This window comes from Cololabis saira, chromosome 15 (genome assembly GCF_033807715.1).
Source record: "Cololabis saira isolate AMF1-May2022 chromosome 15, fColSai1.1, whole genome shotgun sequence".
NCBI classification, from domain to species: Eukaryota; Metazoa; Chordata; class Actinopteri; order Beloniformes; family Belonidae; genus Cololabis; species Cololabis saira.
In genome coordinates, this window is record NC_084601.1 from 43,458,236 (window position 1) to 43,474,859 (window position 16,624).

Consider the following 16,624-nt stretch of genomic DNA (forward strand, 5'->3'; position numbering starts at 1 on the left):
TAGCAGCAGTAGCAGCTGTTACCATGGTAACAGCAGCAGCAGTAGCAGCAGTAGCAGCAGTAGCAGCTGTTACCATGGTAACAGCAGCAGTAGCAGCGTAGCAGCAGCAGCAGCAGCAGTAGCAGTAGCAGTAGCAGCAGTAGCAGCTGTTACCATGGTAACAGCAGCAGTAGCAGCAGTAGCAGCAGTAGCAGCGTAGCAGCAGTAGCAGCGTAGCAGCAGCAGTAGCAGCTGTTACCATGGTAACAGCAGCAGTAGCAGCTGTTACCATGGTAACAGCAGCAGTAGCAGCAGTAGCAGCAGTAGCAGCAGCTGTTACCATGGTAACAGCAGCAGTAGCAGCGTAGCAGCGCCCGAGACTGAGACAAGACCAGGACCAGAAACAAGTGATTTATATAAATTCAGCTGAACTTCCCTCAGAGTTTTCATGGAAGTGAAACCAAACGACACAAATGTGTTTCCTGAACGAGACGTTTAACCGCGGGTTTCTCACCTGTCCCGTACCTGCCCAGCAGAGGGCGCCGTCATCCGCGAACGAAGGTGCTTCATCTGGACCTGAAGAGCTTTAAACCTTCAGAACTTCACATTTAGACCTTTTTACAGCTTTTCTGTTTAACAGAGAGAGAAAACATCGATCACCAGAACTGAACTGCAGTGTTTTATGTAATAAAAGAGTTTCTTAGATTCTCAGTCTGGTTGTAAAACCCGATCACAGCGTGGATCAATATCTGCTCCCCCTCATCACACGGGTTAGATCTTTCCCTCAGGAAACTCGTCCTGCAGATTTGTTTGGATCCGATTTGACTGACAGTTAATTTTCAGTAAAAATTGAGGTTTTCTTCTTTTTCCAGCTCTTTGAACCGCGGTGATCCTCAAACTCATGAATCCATTACTGTTCAGACTCCGTCAGCAGCTTCTGGGTCAATATTTGTATAAATGAATACATAAATCACTCACACACCTTCTAGAACAGTTTTTCAGAGTTTTTTAAGTGGACGGGGTCACCACTCTTATTATTATGGGCTGGTTTTGTCAGGTTTACTCTCCATTATCACTCTTTCATGTCTTTTCCTCGTCTGCCTGCCGTTGCCGTGGAGACGAAGGGAACTTTCCTCCCGTCTGCATCTCTGCATGAGCGACTTATTCCAACACTAATCATGTAAAACATAGGCCTGTGTTGAAAAAATCTATTTTCTGATTCTAAATCGATTCTCATATTAATTCCTAAAAATCGATTTGTATGTCTGAAGATCGATTTATTTATTTATTGATTTTTTTTTTCATCATTTCATTACAACTTTTGGTATTTTTTTGTTTATGCCCAAAAAAGGAATGTTTTGTTGGACACAATGTTTTTGCCTTTAAATATGTTTAAAGGTATGAAAACATTAAAGTTTTCAGTTATAATTGCATAAATTGTCTATATTTCATTACTTTATATACTGTCTTGGGGTTACATTTGCATAAAATGCTAAAAACCAAATTTAATTTTAATGAATTTAATTTAATTTTAATTAATTAATTTTAATTTAATGAATTCATTTATATTTCATTACTTTATATACTGTCTTGGGGTTACATTTGCATAAAATGCTGAAAAATCAAAAACCAAAATAGACCGAAAATGGAAAAACAATTAAATGGAATATGGGAAAAAATAAAACGGATTTCATCGTCTCTGTTTCCTCCTGGATCTGTTTGATAATTCTGCCCCACGATGTTTCTGAAAGCAGTTCGATCAGAATTCTGGGAGCTGATTGGTCCTTTTTTTCTCTTTTTTTTCTTCCTTTTTCCTTTCCTTTTTTATCTCGAAATTTAGACTTTTTTATCGACATTTCGACTTTTTTCTCAAAATTTCAACTTTTTCATCAAAATTTCGACTTTTTTCTCAAAATTTCAACTTTTTTCTCAAAATTATGACTTTTTTCTCGAAGTTCCGACTTTTTTCTCAACATTTCTGATTGGTCCTTCCATTCTGGGAGCTGATCGATCCCCAGCCCTGTTAATAGCTCATCTAATCGTGACGTCCATTGATCTTCCCCCCCGGGAACTCTGGCCGTAGAAAGACAGGCAGGTATCGGTCATCAGTTGGAGCTGGAAAGGGAAGAGAGACTCAGACGTTGGCAAAGATTTCCCCTCGTGGCTCCAGCTCAGCCAGCAGGTTGTTATTAAAAGCTTTGTAATCAGCGACATTAGTGTCCAGAAACGTCCTGAACTTCCACAATCAAATCCCTGAAGGAAAAGCTGCGACCTGGACGTGGAGGAAGGTCGTCCCAGGACGGAGCAGAGATAAATACCGGGTTAAATAAAATAAGAAAGGTCGTCCCAGGACGGAGCAGAGATAAATACCTGGTTAAATAAAATAAGAAAGGTCGTCCCAGGACGGAGCAGAGATAAATACCTGGTTAAATAAAATAAGAAAGGTCGTCCCAGGACGGAGCAGAGATAAATACCTGGTTAGGGATCCTCTCTTTTGGAGACAACTAGAACCTGCAGCTGAAACGTTTCAAACGTACGTAAATGTACGTTTTCTTCTGCAAACAATTTACGCTCTACTTTACTTGTGCAACAAAGACAAAATGAGACAAATAAAAGGACCCTAAAATGATTGAATTGAATTTGAATAAAAAAATTATTTCGAACATGAAACAGTCGTGAAAACTAAACAAAATAATAACAATCAATAATAAATAAATGTAAATAAGAAAACAAAAAGAAAAAAATTTAAATAAAAACATGCATCCATCATAATTAACATGCTCAAAAAGGAGGAGGAAGAAGTAAAAACGTATTAAATTCTACCCCTAAACTCTGTTTCATTATAATCAAAATGAATTTAATTTCTATACAAAAATGAAAGATATATAGATAGATATATGTTGGGAAATCCAACTACCGATGGGGAAAAACATCCAGACCCAGGATGGTTGGAACAGAAGAAGAGATGTAGTTTGATATTAACGATTCACTTGTCTTTAGGTCTAATATCTTCAGGCTCCAGGTTTGTGGTTTGCACCTTAAAAAGCCCAGAAAGTAAAGTTAAAGCTTTGATAAAACAGCAAGAATGAGAGTTTTTCACAGAATTCTGCAGCATATTAAGGAATGCAGCTTTTCCAGACGTCCCTGTTAATGTGAGCAATTTCAGTGCATCCTTTTCTGTTTTTGATCAATAGAGTTGACTTTTAAAATAACACTTTCCTTTTCTTTTTAGCAACCGTCTGCATATATACGAGGAGTTAGTGCCGAGGTCGACAAAAGAAACTCTTTTTACAAATATTCATGCAATCAATGTTAGGAAAAAATGCACGGCCAAACGAAAATATGAAGATAAACACAGGACGTTTTTAACAGAGTGGGAGAGTTTAATGTATATAATATAAATTAAATATTAAAATTAAAGCAATACATCAGGACAGGCCGTGGTTTACGCTCATTATACCACAGTTAACAACCAATCAGATCATTATACCACAGTTAACAACCAATCAGATCATTATACCACAGTTAACAACCAATCAGATCATTATACCACAGTTAACAACCAATCAGATCATTATACCACAGTTAACAACCAATCAGATCATTATAGCACAGTTAACAACCAATCAGATTGCAGGATTCCACCTTTCCTGTTTTCTAATGGTATTTTTATGTCTCAGAGAGCAGGGAGTGAAGGAAAAAGTCGAAATGTTGGTGAAAAAAGTCGAAATGTTGAGAAAAAAGTCAAAATGTCGAGAAAAAAGTCAAAATGTTGAGAAAAAGTCGAAATGTCGAGAAAAAAGTCAAAATGTTGAGAAAAAGTCGAAATGTTGAGAAAAAAGTCGAAACGTCGAGAAAAAAGTCGAAATGTCGAGAAAAAAGTCGAAAACATCGAGAAAAAAGTCGAAATGTGGAGAAAAAAGTCGAAATGTGGAGAAAAAAGTCGAAATGTGGAGAAAAAAGTCGAAATGTCGAGAAAAAAGTCAAAATGTCGAGAAAAAAGTCAAAATGTCGAGAAAAAGTCGAAATGTGGAGAAAAAAGTCGAAATGTCGAGAAAAAAGTCGAAATGTGGAGAAAAAAGTCGAAATGTGGAGAAAAAAGTCGAAATGTGGAGAAAAAAGTCGAAATGTGGAGAAAAAAGTCAAAATGTCGAGAAAAAGTCGAAATGTTGAGAAAAAAGTCGAAATGTGGAGAAAAAAGTCGAAATGTCGAGAAAAAAGTCGAAATGTCGAGAAAAAAGTTGAAATGTCGAGAAAAAAGTCGAAATGTCGAGAAAAAAGTCGAAATGTCGAGAAAAAAGTCGAAATGTCGAGAAAAAAGTCAAAATGTCGAGAAAAAGTCGAAATGTCGAGAAAAAAGTCGAAATGTCGAGAAAAAGTCGAAATGTTGAGAAAAAAGTCGAAATGTGGAGAAAAAAGTCGAAATGTCGAGAAAAAAGTCGAAATGTCGAGAAAAAAGTCGAAATGTCGAGAAAAAAGTCGAAATGTCGAGAAAAAAGTCGAAATGTCGAGAAAAAAGTCGAAATGTCGAGAAAAAAGTCGAAATGTCGAGAAAAAAGTCAAAATGTTGAGAAAAAGTCGAAATGTTGAGAAAAAAGTCGAAACGTCGAGAAAAAAGTCGAAAACATAGAGAAAAAAGTCGAAATGTGGAGAAAAAAGTCGAAATGTTGAGAAAAAGTCGAAATGTCGAGAAAAAAGTCGAAATGTCGAGAAAAAGTCGAAATGTTGAGAAAAAAGTCGAAATGTGGAGAAAAAAGTCGAAATGTCGAGAAAAAAGTCGAAATGTCGAGAAAAAAGTCGAAATGTCGAGAAAAAAGTCAAAATGTTGAGAAAAAGTCGAAATGTCGAGAAAAAAGTCAAAATGTTGAGAAAAAGTCGAAATGTTGAGAAAAAAGTCGAAACGTCGAGAAAAAAGTCGAAATGTCGAGAAAAAAGTCGAAAACATCGAGAAAAAAGTCGAAATGTCGAGAAAAAAGTCGAAATGTGGAGAAAAAAGTCAAAATGTTGAGAAAAAGTCGAAATGTCGAGAAAAAAGTCGAAATGTCGAGAAAAAAGTCGAAATGTCGAGAAAAAGTCGAAATGTCGAGAAAAAAGTAAAAATGTGGAGAAAAAAGTCGAAATGACGAGATTAATGTTGAAGTACAATTTTCCGTTTTCTAATGGTATTTTTATGTCTCAGAGAGCAGGGAGTGAAGGATCATGGGTAGTTAGAGTGAAGGATCATGGGTAGTTAGAGTGAAGGATCATGGGTAGTTGATGTTTGCAGGAACACAGGAACCAATCGTGGCTCTGACTGATTGGCCACCCCTGATCTAGACCCACTATTTTAACTTTAATGTTGTATAACTGCCATAAACGGGGTGTCTGGAGCTAGCTAGCGGCGGGCCGGTCCACGAGCTTGTTTTCTGTGTTCTGCCGGGGTATATTTAGACGTTTAGCTGCGTAATGTGTAAAGTGTAATGTGTTCTTTTGAAGACGGCTGAATGAGAAGCAGCAGAACCGTTTGAAGATTAGACTTCAGTCGGGAACATAAGCTGGTCCAGTAATCTTCAAACGGGGACGTATTTAAGGGTCGCACCGCCAGACCAGCAGCTGGTCCTGGTAATCTTCAAACGGGGACGTATTTAAGGGTCGCACAGCGACAGCACCAGCTTCCCTTTGTCTCCGGCCGGTTTTGAAGTCTTAATTGTTGGTTAATTTGTGTTGTGTCTTTGTTGTAAAGGCTATGAAGTGATAATTGAGTTGCCTTTTCCTCACTTTGATGCTGGTGAGTCTGGACTCGTCCAGAGATGCTGCTCTGGCAAGAAATCTGCTTTAGAACCAGGACTGGGTGGAAAAAATCCATTTATATATTTTTTTTTTATTTTTATTTTTTTAACCTTGTCTGCACACATATTAATGATTGATACCATGACGATAGAAACCAAAAGTATATATATGTGCATTATTACTGTATTTAATATACATATATATACGCATACATATGCGTACACATACATAAATACACACATACAAACCCAGTGATTTTTTTTTTCTTTGTTTTTTTTTTGGGGGGGGGGTGGGGTGGGGGGGGTGACGACATCCACTGCCAATCCAGGAAGCAGGAACACACGGAAACAAACGTCAAGCACTGGAAATCTGCAACAAAAAAACCACAAACAAAACACGAAACCGGCACGGAGCCGACCAAAACACGAACGGCAATCGACCCAAATCTTGAGATCTGATCGCAGTCTGAGCTAAGCTACCGCTACCGCTACCTAACCCCAAAAACTACAGAGCAAGCATGCAGGTGAACAAGCCAGTGTGTATGACTGTGTGTGTGTGTGTGTGTGTGTGTGTGTGTGTGTGTGTGTGTGTGTGTGTGTGTGTGTGTGTGTGTGTGTGTGTGTGTGTGTGTGTGTGTGTGTGTGTGTGTGTGTGTGTGATAAACCAAACAAAGCTCCACCTGAAGTGTATCTATAGTGGGGGAGGGGGGGAGCAACCCCGCCACCCGCGAGACCAGAGGCCGACAAGGAAGAACCCGGAACCCAGGCCACCGGCAACCCCACAGAGGGGAGAAGTAGGAGGGAGGCATCCATTTATATTTCTCGATTATTCGATTATTTTTTAGTAAAATGAAAATAGATCCTCCTCCTCGCCGAGCTGGAATCCACAGATGAACCTCCGATCGATCTTTTTGAGTCTTCGTCGACTAAAACTAGACTAAAACCTTTTTGAGTTTTCGTCGACTAAAACTAGACTAAAACCTTTTTGAGTTTTCGTCGACTAAAACTAGACTAAAACCTTTTTGAGTTTTCGTCGACTAAAACCTTTTTGAGTTTTCGTCGACTAAAACCTTTTTGAGTTTAGTCGACTAAAACTAGACTAAAACCTTTTTGAGTTTTCGTCGACTAAAACATTTGAGTTTTCGTCGACTAAAACCTTTTTGAGTTTTCGTCGACTAAAACCTTTTTGAGTTTTCGTCGACTAAAACCTTTTTGAGTTTTCGTCGACTAAAACTAGACTAAAACCTTTTTGAGTTTTCGTCGACTAAAACCTTTTTGAGTCGTCGACTAAAACCTTTTTGAGTTTTCGTCGACTAAAACTAGACTAAAACCTTTTTGAGTTTTCGTCGACTAAATCTAGACTAAAACCTTTTTGAGTTTTCGTCGACTAAAACTAGACTAAAACCTTTGATGCTGGTGTGTCTGGACTCGTCCAGAGATGCTGCTCTGGCAGGAAATCTGCTTTAGAACCAGGACTGGGTGGAAAAAATCAATTTATATGTCTAAAGATCAATTTTTTTTTTTCTTATGGCTTTTTTTAGTAAAATGAAAATAGACTGAGTATATTTTCTGCAGGCGTTTATCTGTGTGATGTTTGTGGTCGTGTTGAGCTGTTTCTGGCTCCATCCTCCTCCTCGCGGAGCTGGAATCCACAGATGAACCTCCGATCCATCTTTGAGTCTTCGTCGACTAAAACCTTTTTGAGTTTTCGTCGACTAAAACTAGACGAAAACCTTTTTGAGTTTTTGTCGACTAAAACTAGACTAAAACCTTTTTGAGTTTTCGGCGACTAAAATCTTTTTGAGTTTTCGTCGACTAAAACTAGACTAAAATCTTTTTGAGTTTTCGTCGACTAAAACTAGACTAAAACCTTTTTGAGTCTTCGTCGACTAAAACCTTTTTGAGTTTTCGTCGACTAAAACCTTTTTGAGTTTTCGTCGACTAAAACTAGACTTAAACCTTTTTGAGTTTTCGGCGACTAAAATCTTTTTGAGTTTTCGTCGACTAAAACCTTTTTGAGTTTTCGTCGACTAAAACTAGACTAAAACCTTTTTGAGTTTTCGGCGACTAAAATCTTTTTGAGTTTTCGTCGACTAAAACTAGACTAAAATCTTTTTGAGTTTTCGTCGACTAAAACTAGACTAAAACCTTTTTGAGTTTTCGTCGACTAAAACTAGACTAAAATCTTTTTGAGTTTTCGTCGACTAAAACTAGACTAAAACCTTTTTGAGTCTTCGTCGACTAAAACCTTTTTGAGTTTTCGTCGACTAAAACCTTTTTGAGTTTTCGTCGACTAAAACTAGACTAAAACCTTTTTGAGTTTTCGGCGACTAAAATCTTTTTGAGTTTTCGTCGACTAAAACCTTTTTGAGTTTTCGTCGACTAAAACTAGACTAAAACCTTTTTGAGTTTTCGGCGACTAAAATCTTTTTGAGTTTTCGTCGACTAAAACTAGACTAAAATCTTTTTGAGTTTTCGTCGACTAAAACTAGACTAAAACCTTTTTGAGTTTTCGTCGACTAAAACTAGACTAAAACTTTTTTGAGTTTTCGTCGACTAAAACTCGACTAAAACCTTTTTGAGTTTTCGTCGACTAAAACCTTTTTGAGTCTTCGTCGACTAAAACCTTTTTGAGTCTTCGTCGACTAAAACCTTTTTGAGTCTTCGTCGACTAAAACCTTTTTGAGTTTTCGTCGACTAAAACTAGACTAAAACCTTTTTGAGTCTTCGTCGACTAAAACCTTTTTGAGTTTTCGTCGACTAAAAAATTTTGAGTTTTCGTCGACTAAAACTAGACTAAAACCTTTGGAAACAGGAAATCTGGTTTAGAACCAGGACTGGGTTGAAAAAATCCATTTGTATGTCTAAAGATCGATTATTTTTTAGTAAAATGAAAATAGACTGAGTATATTTTCTGCAGGCGTTTATCTGTGTGATGTTTGTGGTCGTATGAGCTGTTTCTGGCTCCATCCTCCTCCTCGGGGAGCTGGAATCCACAGATGAACCTCCGATCGATCTTTGAGTCTTCGTCGACTAAAACCTTTTTGAGTTTTCGTCGACTAAAACCTTTTTGAGTTTTCGTCGACTAAAACCTTTTTGAGTTTTCGTCGACTAAAACTAGACGAAAACCTTTTTGAGTTTTTGTCGACTAAAACTAGACTAAAACCTTTTTGAGTTTTCGGCGACTAAAATCTTTTTGAGTTTTCGTCGACTAAAACTAGACTAAAATCTTTTTGAGTTTTCGTCGACTAAAACTAGACTAAAACCTTTTTGAGTCTTCGTCGACTAAAACCTTTTTGAGTTTTCGTCGACTAAAACCTTTTTGAGTTTTCGTCGACTAAAACTAGACTTAAACCTTTTTGAGTTTTCGGCGACTAAAATCTTTTTGAGTTTTCGTCGACTAAAACCTTTTTGAGTTTTCGTCGACTAAAACTAGACTAAAACCTTTTTGAGTTTTCGGCGACTAAAATCTTTTTGAGTTTTCGTCGACTAAAACTAGACTAAAATCTTTTTGAGTTTTCGTCGACTAAAACTAGACTAAAACCTTTTTGAGTTTTCGTCGACTAAAACTAGACTAAAATCTTTTTGAGTTTTCGTCGACTAAAACTAGACTAAAACCTTTTTGAGTCTTCGTCGACTAAAACCTTTTTGAGTTTTCGTCGACTAAAACCTTTTTGAGTTTTCGTCGACTAAAACTAGACTAAAACCTTTTTGAGTTTTCGGCGACTAAAATCTTTTTGAGTTTTCGTCGACTAAAACCTTTTTGAGTTTTCGTCGACTAAAACTAGACTAAAACCTTTTTGAGTTTTCGGCGACTAAAATCTTTTTGAGTTTTCGTCGACTAAAACTAGACTAAAATCTTTTTGAGTTTTCGTCGACTAAAACTAGACTAAAACCTTTTTGAGTTTTCGTCGACTAAAACTAGACTAAAACTTTTTTGAGTTTTCGTCGACTAAAACTCGACTAAAACCTTTTTGAGTTTTCGTCGACTAAAACCTTTTTGAGTCTTCGTCGACTAAAACCTTTTTGAGTCTTCGTCGACTAAAACCTTTTTGAGTCTTCGTCGACTAAAACCTTTTTGAGTTTTCGTCGACTAAAACTAGACTAAAACCTTTTTGAGTCTTCGTCGACTAAAACCTTTTTGAGTTTTCGTCGACTAAAAAATTTTGAGTTTTCGTCGACTAAAACTAGACTAAAACCTTTGGAAACAGGAAATCTGGTTTAGAACCAGGACTGGGTTGAAAAAATCCATTTGTATGTCTAAAGATCGATTATTTTTTAGTAAAATGAAAATAGACTGAGTATATTTTCTGCAGGCGTTTATCTGTGTGATGTTTGTGGTCGTATGAGCTGTTTCTGGCTCCATCCTCCTCCTCGGGGAGCTGGAATCCACAGATGAACCTCCGATCGATCTTTGAGTCTTCGTCGACTAAAACCTTTTTGAGTTTTCGTCGACTAAAACCTTTTTGAGTTTTCGTCGACTAAAACCTTTTTGAGTTTTCGTCGACTAAAACTAGACGAAAACCTTTTTGAGTTTTTGTCGACTAAAACTAGACTAAAACCTTTTTGAGTTTTCGGCGACTAAAACCTTTTTGAGTTTTCGTCGACTAAAACCTTTTTGAGTTTTCGTCGACTAAAACTAGACGAAAACCTTTTTGAGTTTTCGTCGACTAAAACTAGACGAAAACCTTTTTGAGTTTTTGTCGACTAAAACTAGACTAAAACCTTTTTGAGTTTTCGGCGACTAAAACCTTTTTGAGTTTTCGTCGACTAAAACTAGACGAAAACCTTTTTGAGTTTTTGTCGACTAAAACTAGACTAAAACCTTTTTGAGTTTTCGGCGACTAAAATCTTTTTGAGTTTTCGTCGACTAAAACTAGACTAAAATCTTTTTGAGTTTTCGTCGACTAAAACTAGACTAAAACCTTTTTGAGTTTTCGTCGACTAAAACCTTTTTGAGTCTTCGTCGACTAAAACCTTTTTGAGTCTTCGTCGACTAAAACCTTTTTGAGTCTTCGTCGACTAAAACCTTTTTGAGTTTTCGTCGACTAAAAAATTTTGAGTTTTCGTCGACTAAAACTAGACTAAAACCTTTGGAAACAGGAAATCTGGTTTAGAACCAGGACTGGGTTGAAAAAATCCATTTGTATGTCTAAAGATCGATTATTTTTTAGTAAAATGAAAATAGACTGAGTATATTTTCTGCAGGCGTTTATCTGTGTGATGTTTGTGGTCGTATGAGCTGTTTCTGGCTCCATCCTCCTCCTCGGGGAGCTGGAATCCACAGATGAACCTCCGATCGATCTTTGAGTCTTCGTCGACTAAAACCTTTTTGAGTTTTCGTCGACTAAAACCTTTTTGAGTTTTCGTCGACTAAAACCTTTTTGAGTTTTCGTCGACTAAAACTAGACGAAAACCTTTTTGAGTTTTTGTCGACTAAAACTAGACTAAAACCTTTTTGAGTTTTCGGCGACTAAAACCTTTTTGAGTTTTCGTCGACTAAAACCTTTTTGAGTTTTCGTCGACTAAAACTAGACGAAAACCTTTTTGAGTTTTCGTCGACTAAAACTAGACGAAAACCTTTTTGAGTTTTTGTCGACTAAAACTAGACTAAAACCTTTTTGAGTTTTCGGCGACTAAAACCTTTTTGAGTTTTCGTCGACTAAAACTAGACGAAAACCTTTTTGAGTTTTTGTCGACTAAAACTAGACTAAAACCTTTTTGAGTTTTCGGCGACTAAAATCTTTTTGAGTTTTCGTCGACTAAAACTAGACTAAAATCTTTTTGAGTTTTCGTCGACTAAAACTAGACTAAAACCTTTTTGAGTCTTCGTCGACTAAAACCTTTTTGAGTCTTCGTCGACTAAAACTAGACTAAAACCTTTTTGAGTCTTCGTCGACTAAAACCTTTTTGAGTCTTCGTCGACTAAAACCTTTTTGAGTTTTCGTCGACTAAAAAATTTTGAGTTTTCGTCGACTAAAACTAGACTAAAACCTTTGGAAACAGGAAATCTGGTTTAGAACCAGGACTGGGTTGAAAAAATCCATTTGTATGTCTAAAGATCGATTTTCTTTTTCTTATGGCTTTTTTTAGTAAAATGAAAACAGACTGAGTATATTTTCTGCAGGCGTTTATCTGTGTGATGTTTGCGGTCGTGTTGAGCTGTTTCTGGCTCCATCCTCCTCCTCGGGGAGCTGGAATCCACAGATGAACCTCCGATCGATACCTGAACTCACTGTGGAAACGTGTAAATGAGGTCTCGTCTCACGGAGGAGTTCACTGTGGAATCAATCACAGTTTCTGCTCCGAGCAGAGACGCTCTCTTCCTCCCAGACGGATAATTCACCTCTCAGTCACGGAGGAGGCTCAAAGCTAGCAGTCCTGGTGACGCCGGCATGGGGCCTCCGGACCGGAGCTGCAGGGGCCCAGATCAGTCTGAATAATAATAATAATAATAATTAAAGCTGCAAGCAGCGATGAACGGCCTCCACCTTGTGAATGTTCAGGCTGCAGTGGAAGCTTGTATGACTTCATGTAGATTCTTCAGGCCTGGACATTTAGTGGATGAAACCACCCACGAGTCTCTATATCAAACCATTCAAAAGTTATGGCAGAAAGTAGGAACTATCAGATATGAACCAATCAGATGAAGGGGCGGGGCTAATTTCTAGCAATTATGTTCAAGGATTCAAAACCGATTCCGATGACACCACCCACCAGTCTTTATGTCAAACCATTCAAAGGTTATTGCATTTACTGGGGATTATTTACTGTGTGTGTGTGTGTGTGTGTTGGGGGGGGGGGGGGGGCGGGGGGGGGGGTATGACTCAACACACAGTTCCGGTTAACCCAGATTCTGACAATCTTAATTTTATTCAGATATTCCTTAAAATGAGTGAGTAAGGTCAGTGCGAAGACAGAGTGAGATTATTTTGAAGAAAACTGTTGATTACATTACAGTCAATGGGGACTGAGGCAGGTATTGTCGTCGCTCTAGCTTCCCCGTTTAAATTTTGTGCATACCCCGTCTGTCAAAGTCACATTTTATGAATACCAACACCTATGTCTACATTCTGACCAAAAACGGTTTGGCCGTGAGCTCGAGTTACAAATAAAAATTCAGGTAATTTTTTGCTGTTTCTCACACTCTACCAACCAACATCCGCACTCTAGATTTGATGAAAAAGTGATTTCCAGTCCTCGCTTGAGTGCTCATATCTTGAAAAGTGTTACATCTTAGGAAAAAACTGTTTGGGGTTTTGGAGAGAAGAGAAGTTTTCCTCCGTTTGAAGTTTGAATCACATTTCTAGGTTTTTTTTTTATTGACCTCCTCCCATCCACAGTAGGCTATTGTGACATTCACAACACACATACATGGGAAAATCTCCCCATTAGTTTGGTAATCTGGAAATATTTTTGCACTTCGTGCGAAAACTATTTGTGCCATCGCTCTGAAAATCCACAGGACTGTAGTTAAATTCAGGGCCTACAACTTTCTAAATCGGTTCAGAATTTTTAGAGTAACTGTGTGCGAGTGGTGAGGCCCCAAAGTTCTCCCAATGCGTTTCGGATGGCCCAAAAAGCGCACGTTTGCATACGTTGTGCGAAAACGTGCGCACAAATCGCTAATAAAAGTCATACCACTAGATTCCCGATTAGAGCGCACGTCTCTACACACACGGGGAGGCGGCATTTCGTTTTTATGGTCCCCGATTGTGGAAGAGCCTCCCGGAGAACCTCAGGGTCGCAGAGACTGTTGATGTTTTTAAAAAGAGGCTCAAGACCCATCTCTTTAATCAGGCTTTTAACTGACTCATTTAACTCTTTTACATTTTTTATGCTCACCCTTATTCATATCTTATTATTATTATTATTATTATCTTATTCTTATCTTGTGGTTCCCTTCCACCACACTAACTGAGACATCCTTGTCCCCCGTCTCCCCCATCTTTCTCTCTCCAGAATGGCCATCCAGGTGGACAAGTTTGACTTTGAGAGTCTCCCGGACCAGGTCCAGGACCAGAACCAGGACCAGAACCAGAACCAGAACCGGTTCTCCAGCCCCCGGCAGCAGGAGGAGGAGCGGCAGCTCGCCCAAGGGTGTAGGATCAACGGCAAGCTGGGCCTCGGCTGGACCATTATATCCTTCCCTAGGGGGTCTGGTACTGGGGGGTTTAGAGGGGGAACGGGGGGGGACCTAAGACCTGAGACCTGAGACCTGAGATCTGGGGGGGACCTAGGACGTTAAAGCCCCAGATGTGCTTGCGTTGGCGTCCGTTGGCGTCCGTCCGTTGGCGTCCGTCTGTTGCCGTCCGTCCGTCCGTTTGCGTCTGTTGGCGTCCGTTGGCGTCCGTTGGTGTCTGTTCGCCTTCGTTGGCGTCCGTCTGTTGCCGTCCGTCCGTTGGCGTCTGTTGGCGTCCGTTGGCGTCCGTTGGCGTCCGTTGGTGTCTGTTCGCCTCCGTTGGCGTCCGTCTGTTGCCGTCCGTCCGTCCGTTTGCGTCTGTTGGCGTCTGTCCGTTGGCGTCCCTTGGCGTCCCTTGGCCTCCGTTGGCGTCCGTTCATGTCCGTTTGCGTCCGTTGGCGTCCGTTAGCGTCCCAATGCTGGCGTAGCAGTGGTTTGTCAAATGTGCATTTGTGAATCGGTCTGTGCATTTTTTAATTTTGTCCTGTGCATTTGTGGATTGGCGTGTGCATTTGTGGATTATGAGACTGTTCTAGCTCCATATGGGAGGCTTTACGAGTTGAATAATTATGAAATTAATAGTTGGCGGAAAATTGTGAAAAAAGTTATGAAGAGTTTTATTTAAAGAACTAGATACAAATTGAGCAATTTGGAGGTTTTTAATCTGATAGATGTTGAGGAAACAAAGGTACCGAGTGACTTCTTAGAGTTACTGAGCGGCTGCAGTTATTCCTGTTATTATTCCTGGTGGTTTAGTAACCAACGGTCGGGGGTCTGAACATCTACGTCAGTCCTACGTCAGTCCTACGTCAGTCCTACGTCAGTCCTACGTCAGTCCTACGTCAGTCCTGCGTCAGTCCTACGTCAGTCCTACGTAGCCTCCTCGTCCACCATCACCGCGGTTGCCGTCGGCGACGGCCCGTCAGCCTGACGTGAGCCTGACGTGATCCGACACCAGACCCGTTCAGGACTAGTTTCAGGGCTGGTTCCAGCTGGTTCCAGCTGGATCACCTTCAGATCCAGCTCAGCTGATCCTGCGGCTGCAACGGTGGTTTAAACTCTGGTGGAAAGAAAGAAAGAAAGAAAGAAAGAAAGAAAGAAAGAAAGACAGGTCTGCCTGACTTTCTCTCTATCTGCTCTGCCAGCGATGGCTCAGCGTCGGCGTTCACGTCTTCCTGCAGCTCAAACTGCTGGATCCTGTTGTTTCCGTCAGCCTGTTTCAGTTCTAGTTCTAGTCTTTAGGTCCAGCTCTCATTTTAGTTTGTATTAGTTTTAGTCACGTTCATTCTCCTTTTAGTCGTGTCAAGTTTCAGTCGACTAAAAGTCGACTGAATTCGGTCTGAATTCGGTCAGAATAGTCTGAATATTTTAGTCTGGTGTTTATTCCTCTACAATATTGCATTATATATTTAATTATCGTTATCGTCACATTACCAGCATTTTGGTCTCGTCTGGTTTTCCTCAGATGATAAAGTCGACGATATTTAGTCGTGACTGATCATTTTCCACCCTTAACAACTCAACAACAAACACAGATTTCATAATAAAGGCAACTCTCAAACAGAAAAAGTGAAGTTAGACATTAAAAAATAGATTAAGCGATTAAAAAAACATAATGCGCTAAATATGCCTGTAATTATGTTCATGCCAAGTCGTGGCATGAACATAATATATATTACATAATACTGAACATAATATTGCAATTGTCCAAAACGGCCCGAAGGGAAATGCTGCTAGCATTTTGCTAACAAGCTAAAGTCACAAAGATCCCAGCGCACTAGCGGGTGAACAGCATGACCTGATCTGATGTGGATGAAAAAAATCCCCCACAAAATAAAACACGCCCGAAAAAACCTGAAAAATGAAGGCAATTTATTAGCATCCAGAAACAGTTTCCTTCTTCTTCTTCTTCTTCTTCTTCTTCTTATTATTATTCTTATTCCGCACACTTTTTTCGTCCGTTAATGCGGCCCGAACCACAACGTGCACCCATGCATGGCAGACATCGTTGGATGCGTCTCCATCGTTACCTCGATGGGCATTACTTTTCTCAGTCAAAAGTGTTACCGTGGCAACGCTAGATGCCAAAAATAAAAAAAATTGGCGAAAATTGTGGCGCTTATTGCTCGGCCGAACTTATCATTATGCCAATTATTCCAGTTTTTGCAATATTTAACTTTGAATTTAAAAAAAAGTATTTTATTTTGGATGCTTGTTGCTAGGCAACGGTTTATCGTACATCATTACAACATTGACAAACCCCGGACGCGTTGTACTACAATATATTTTAGTCTCATCATCAGAGCCGGATTAACGCAAAGGCAGACTAGGCACGTGCCTAGGGCCCGACAGAGGGACAAAAAAAAAAAAAAAAAAAATATTTTTTTTTTTTTTTTTTTTGTCTGCACACATATTAATGGTTGATAACATGCCGGTAAAAACCTAAGGCATATATATATGTGCATTATTACTATATTTAGTATACATACATATATATATATATACGCATACATACGCACAGGGCCGCCGCAAGGGATGTGCGAACCGTGCGACCGCACGGGGCCTGGCGCCCCAAGGGGCCTGGCGCTATGGGCCGTTTTTTTTTTTCCCCAATTTTTTTTTTTTTCCTTATAAATATCAACAGTCACGTTCCATTACAGACCTAAATGTGTACTAGTCTGTGCATATCAATAAA

At 39.4% G+C, this 16,624-nt stretch overlaps 1 protein-coding gene across 1 annotated transcript in view; it reads left to right on the forward strand.

Moving 5' to 3' along the window:
* Positions 1 to 16,624, forward strand: part of LOC133460965 (trafficking protein particle complex subunit 9-like) — a 162,012-nt gene that overhangs the window by 114,202 nt on the left and 31,186 nt on the right. The window contains exon 21 of the mRNA XM_061741675.1: positions 13,710 to 13,887. Coding sequence (XP_061597659.1) covers positions 13,710 to 13,887 — 178 coding nt within the window. The remainder of the gene's footprint in view (positions 1 to 13,709; positions 13,888 to 16,624) is intronic.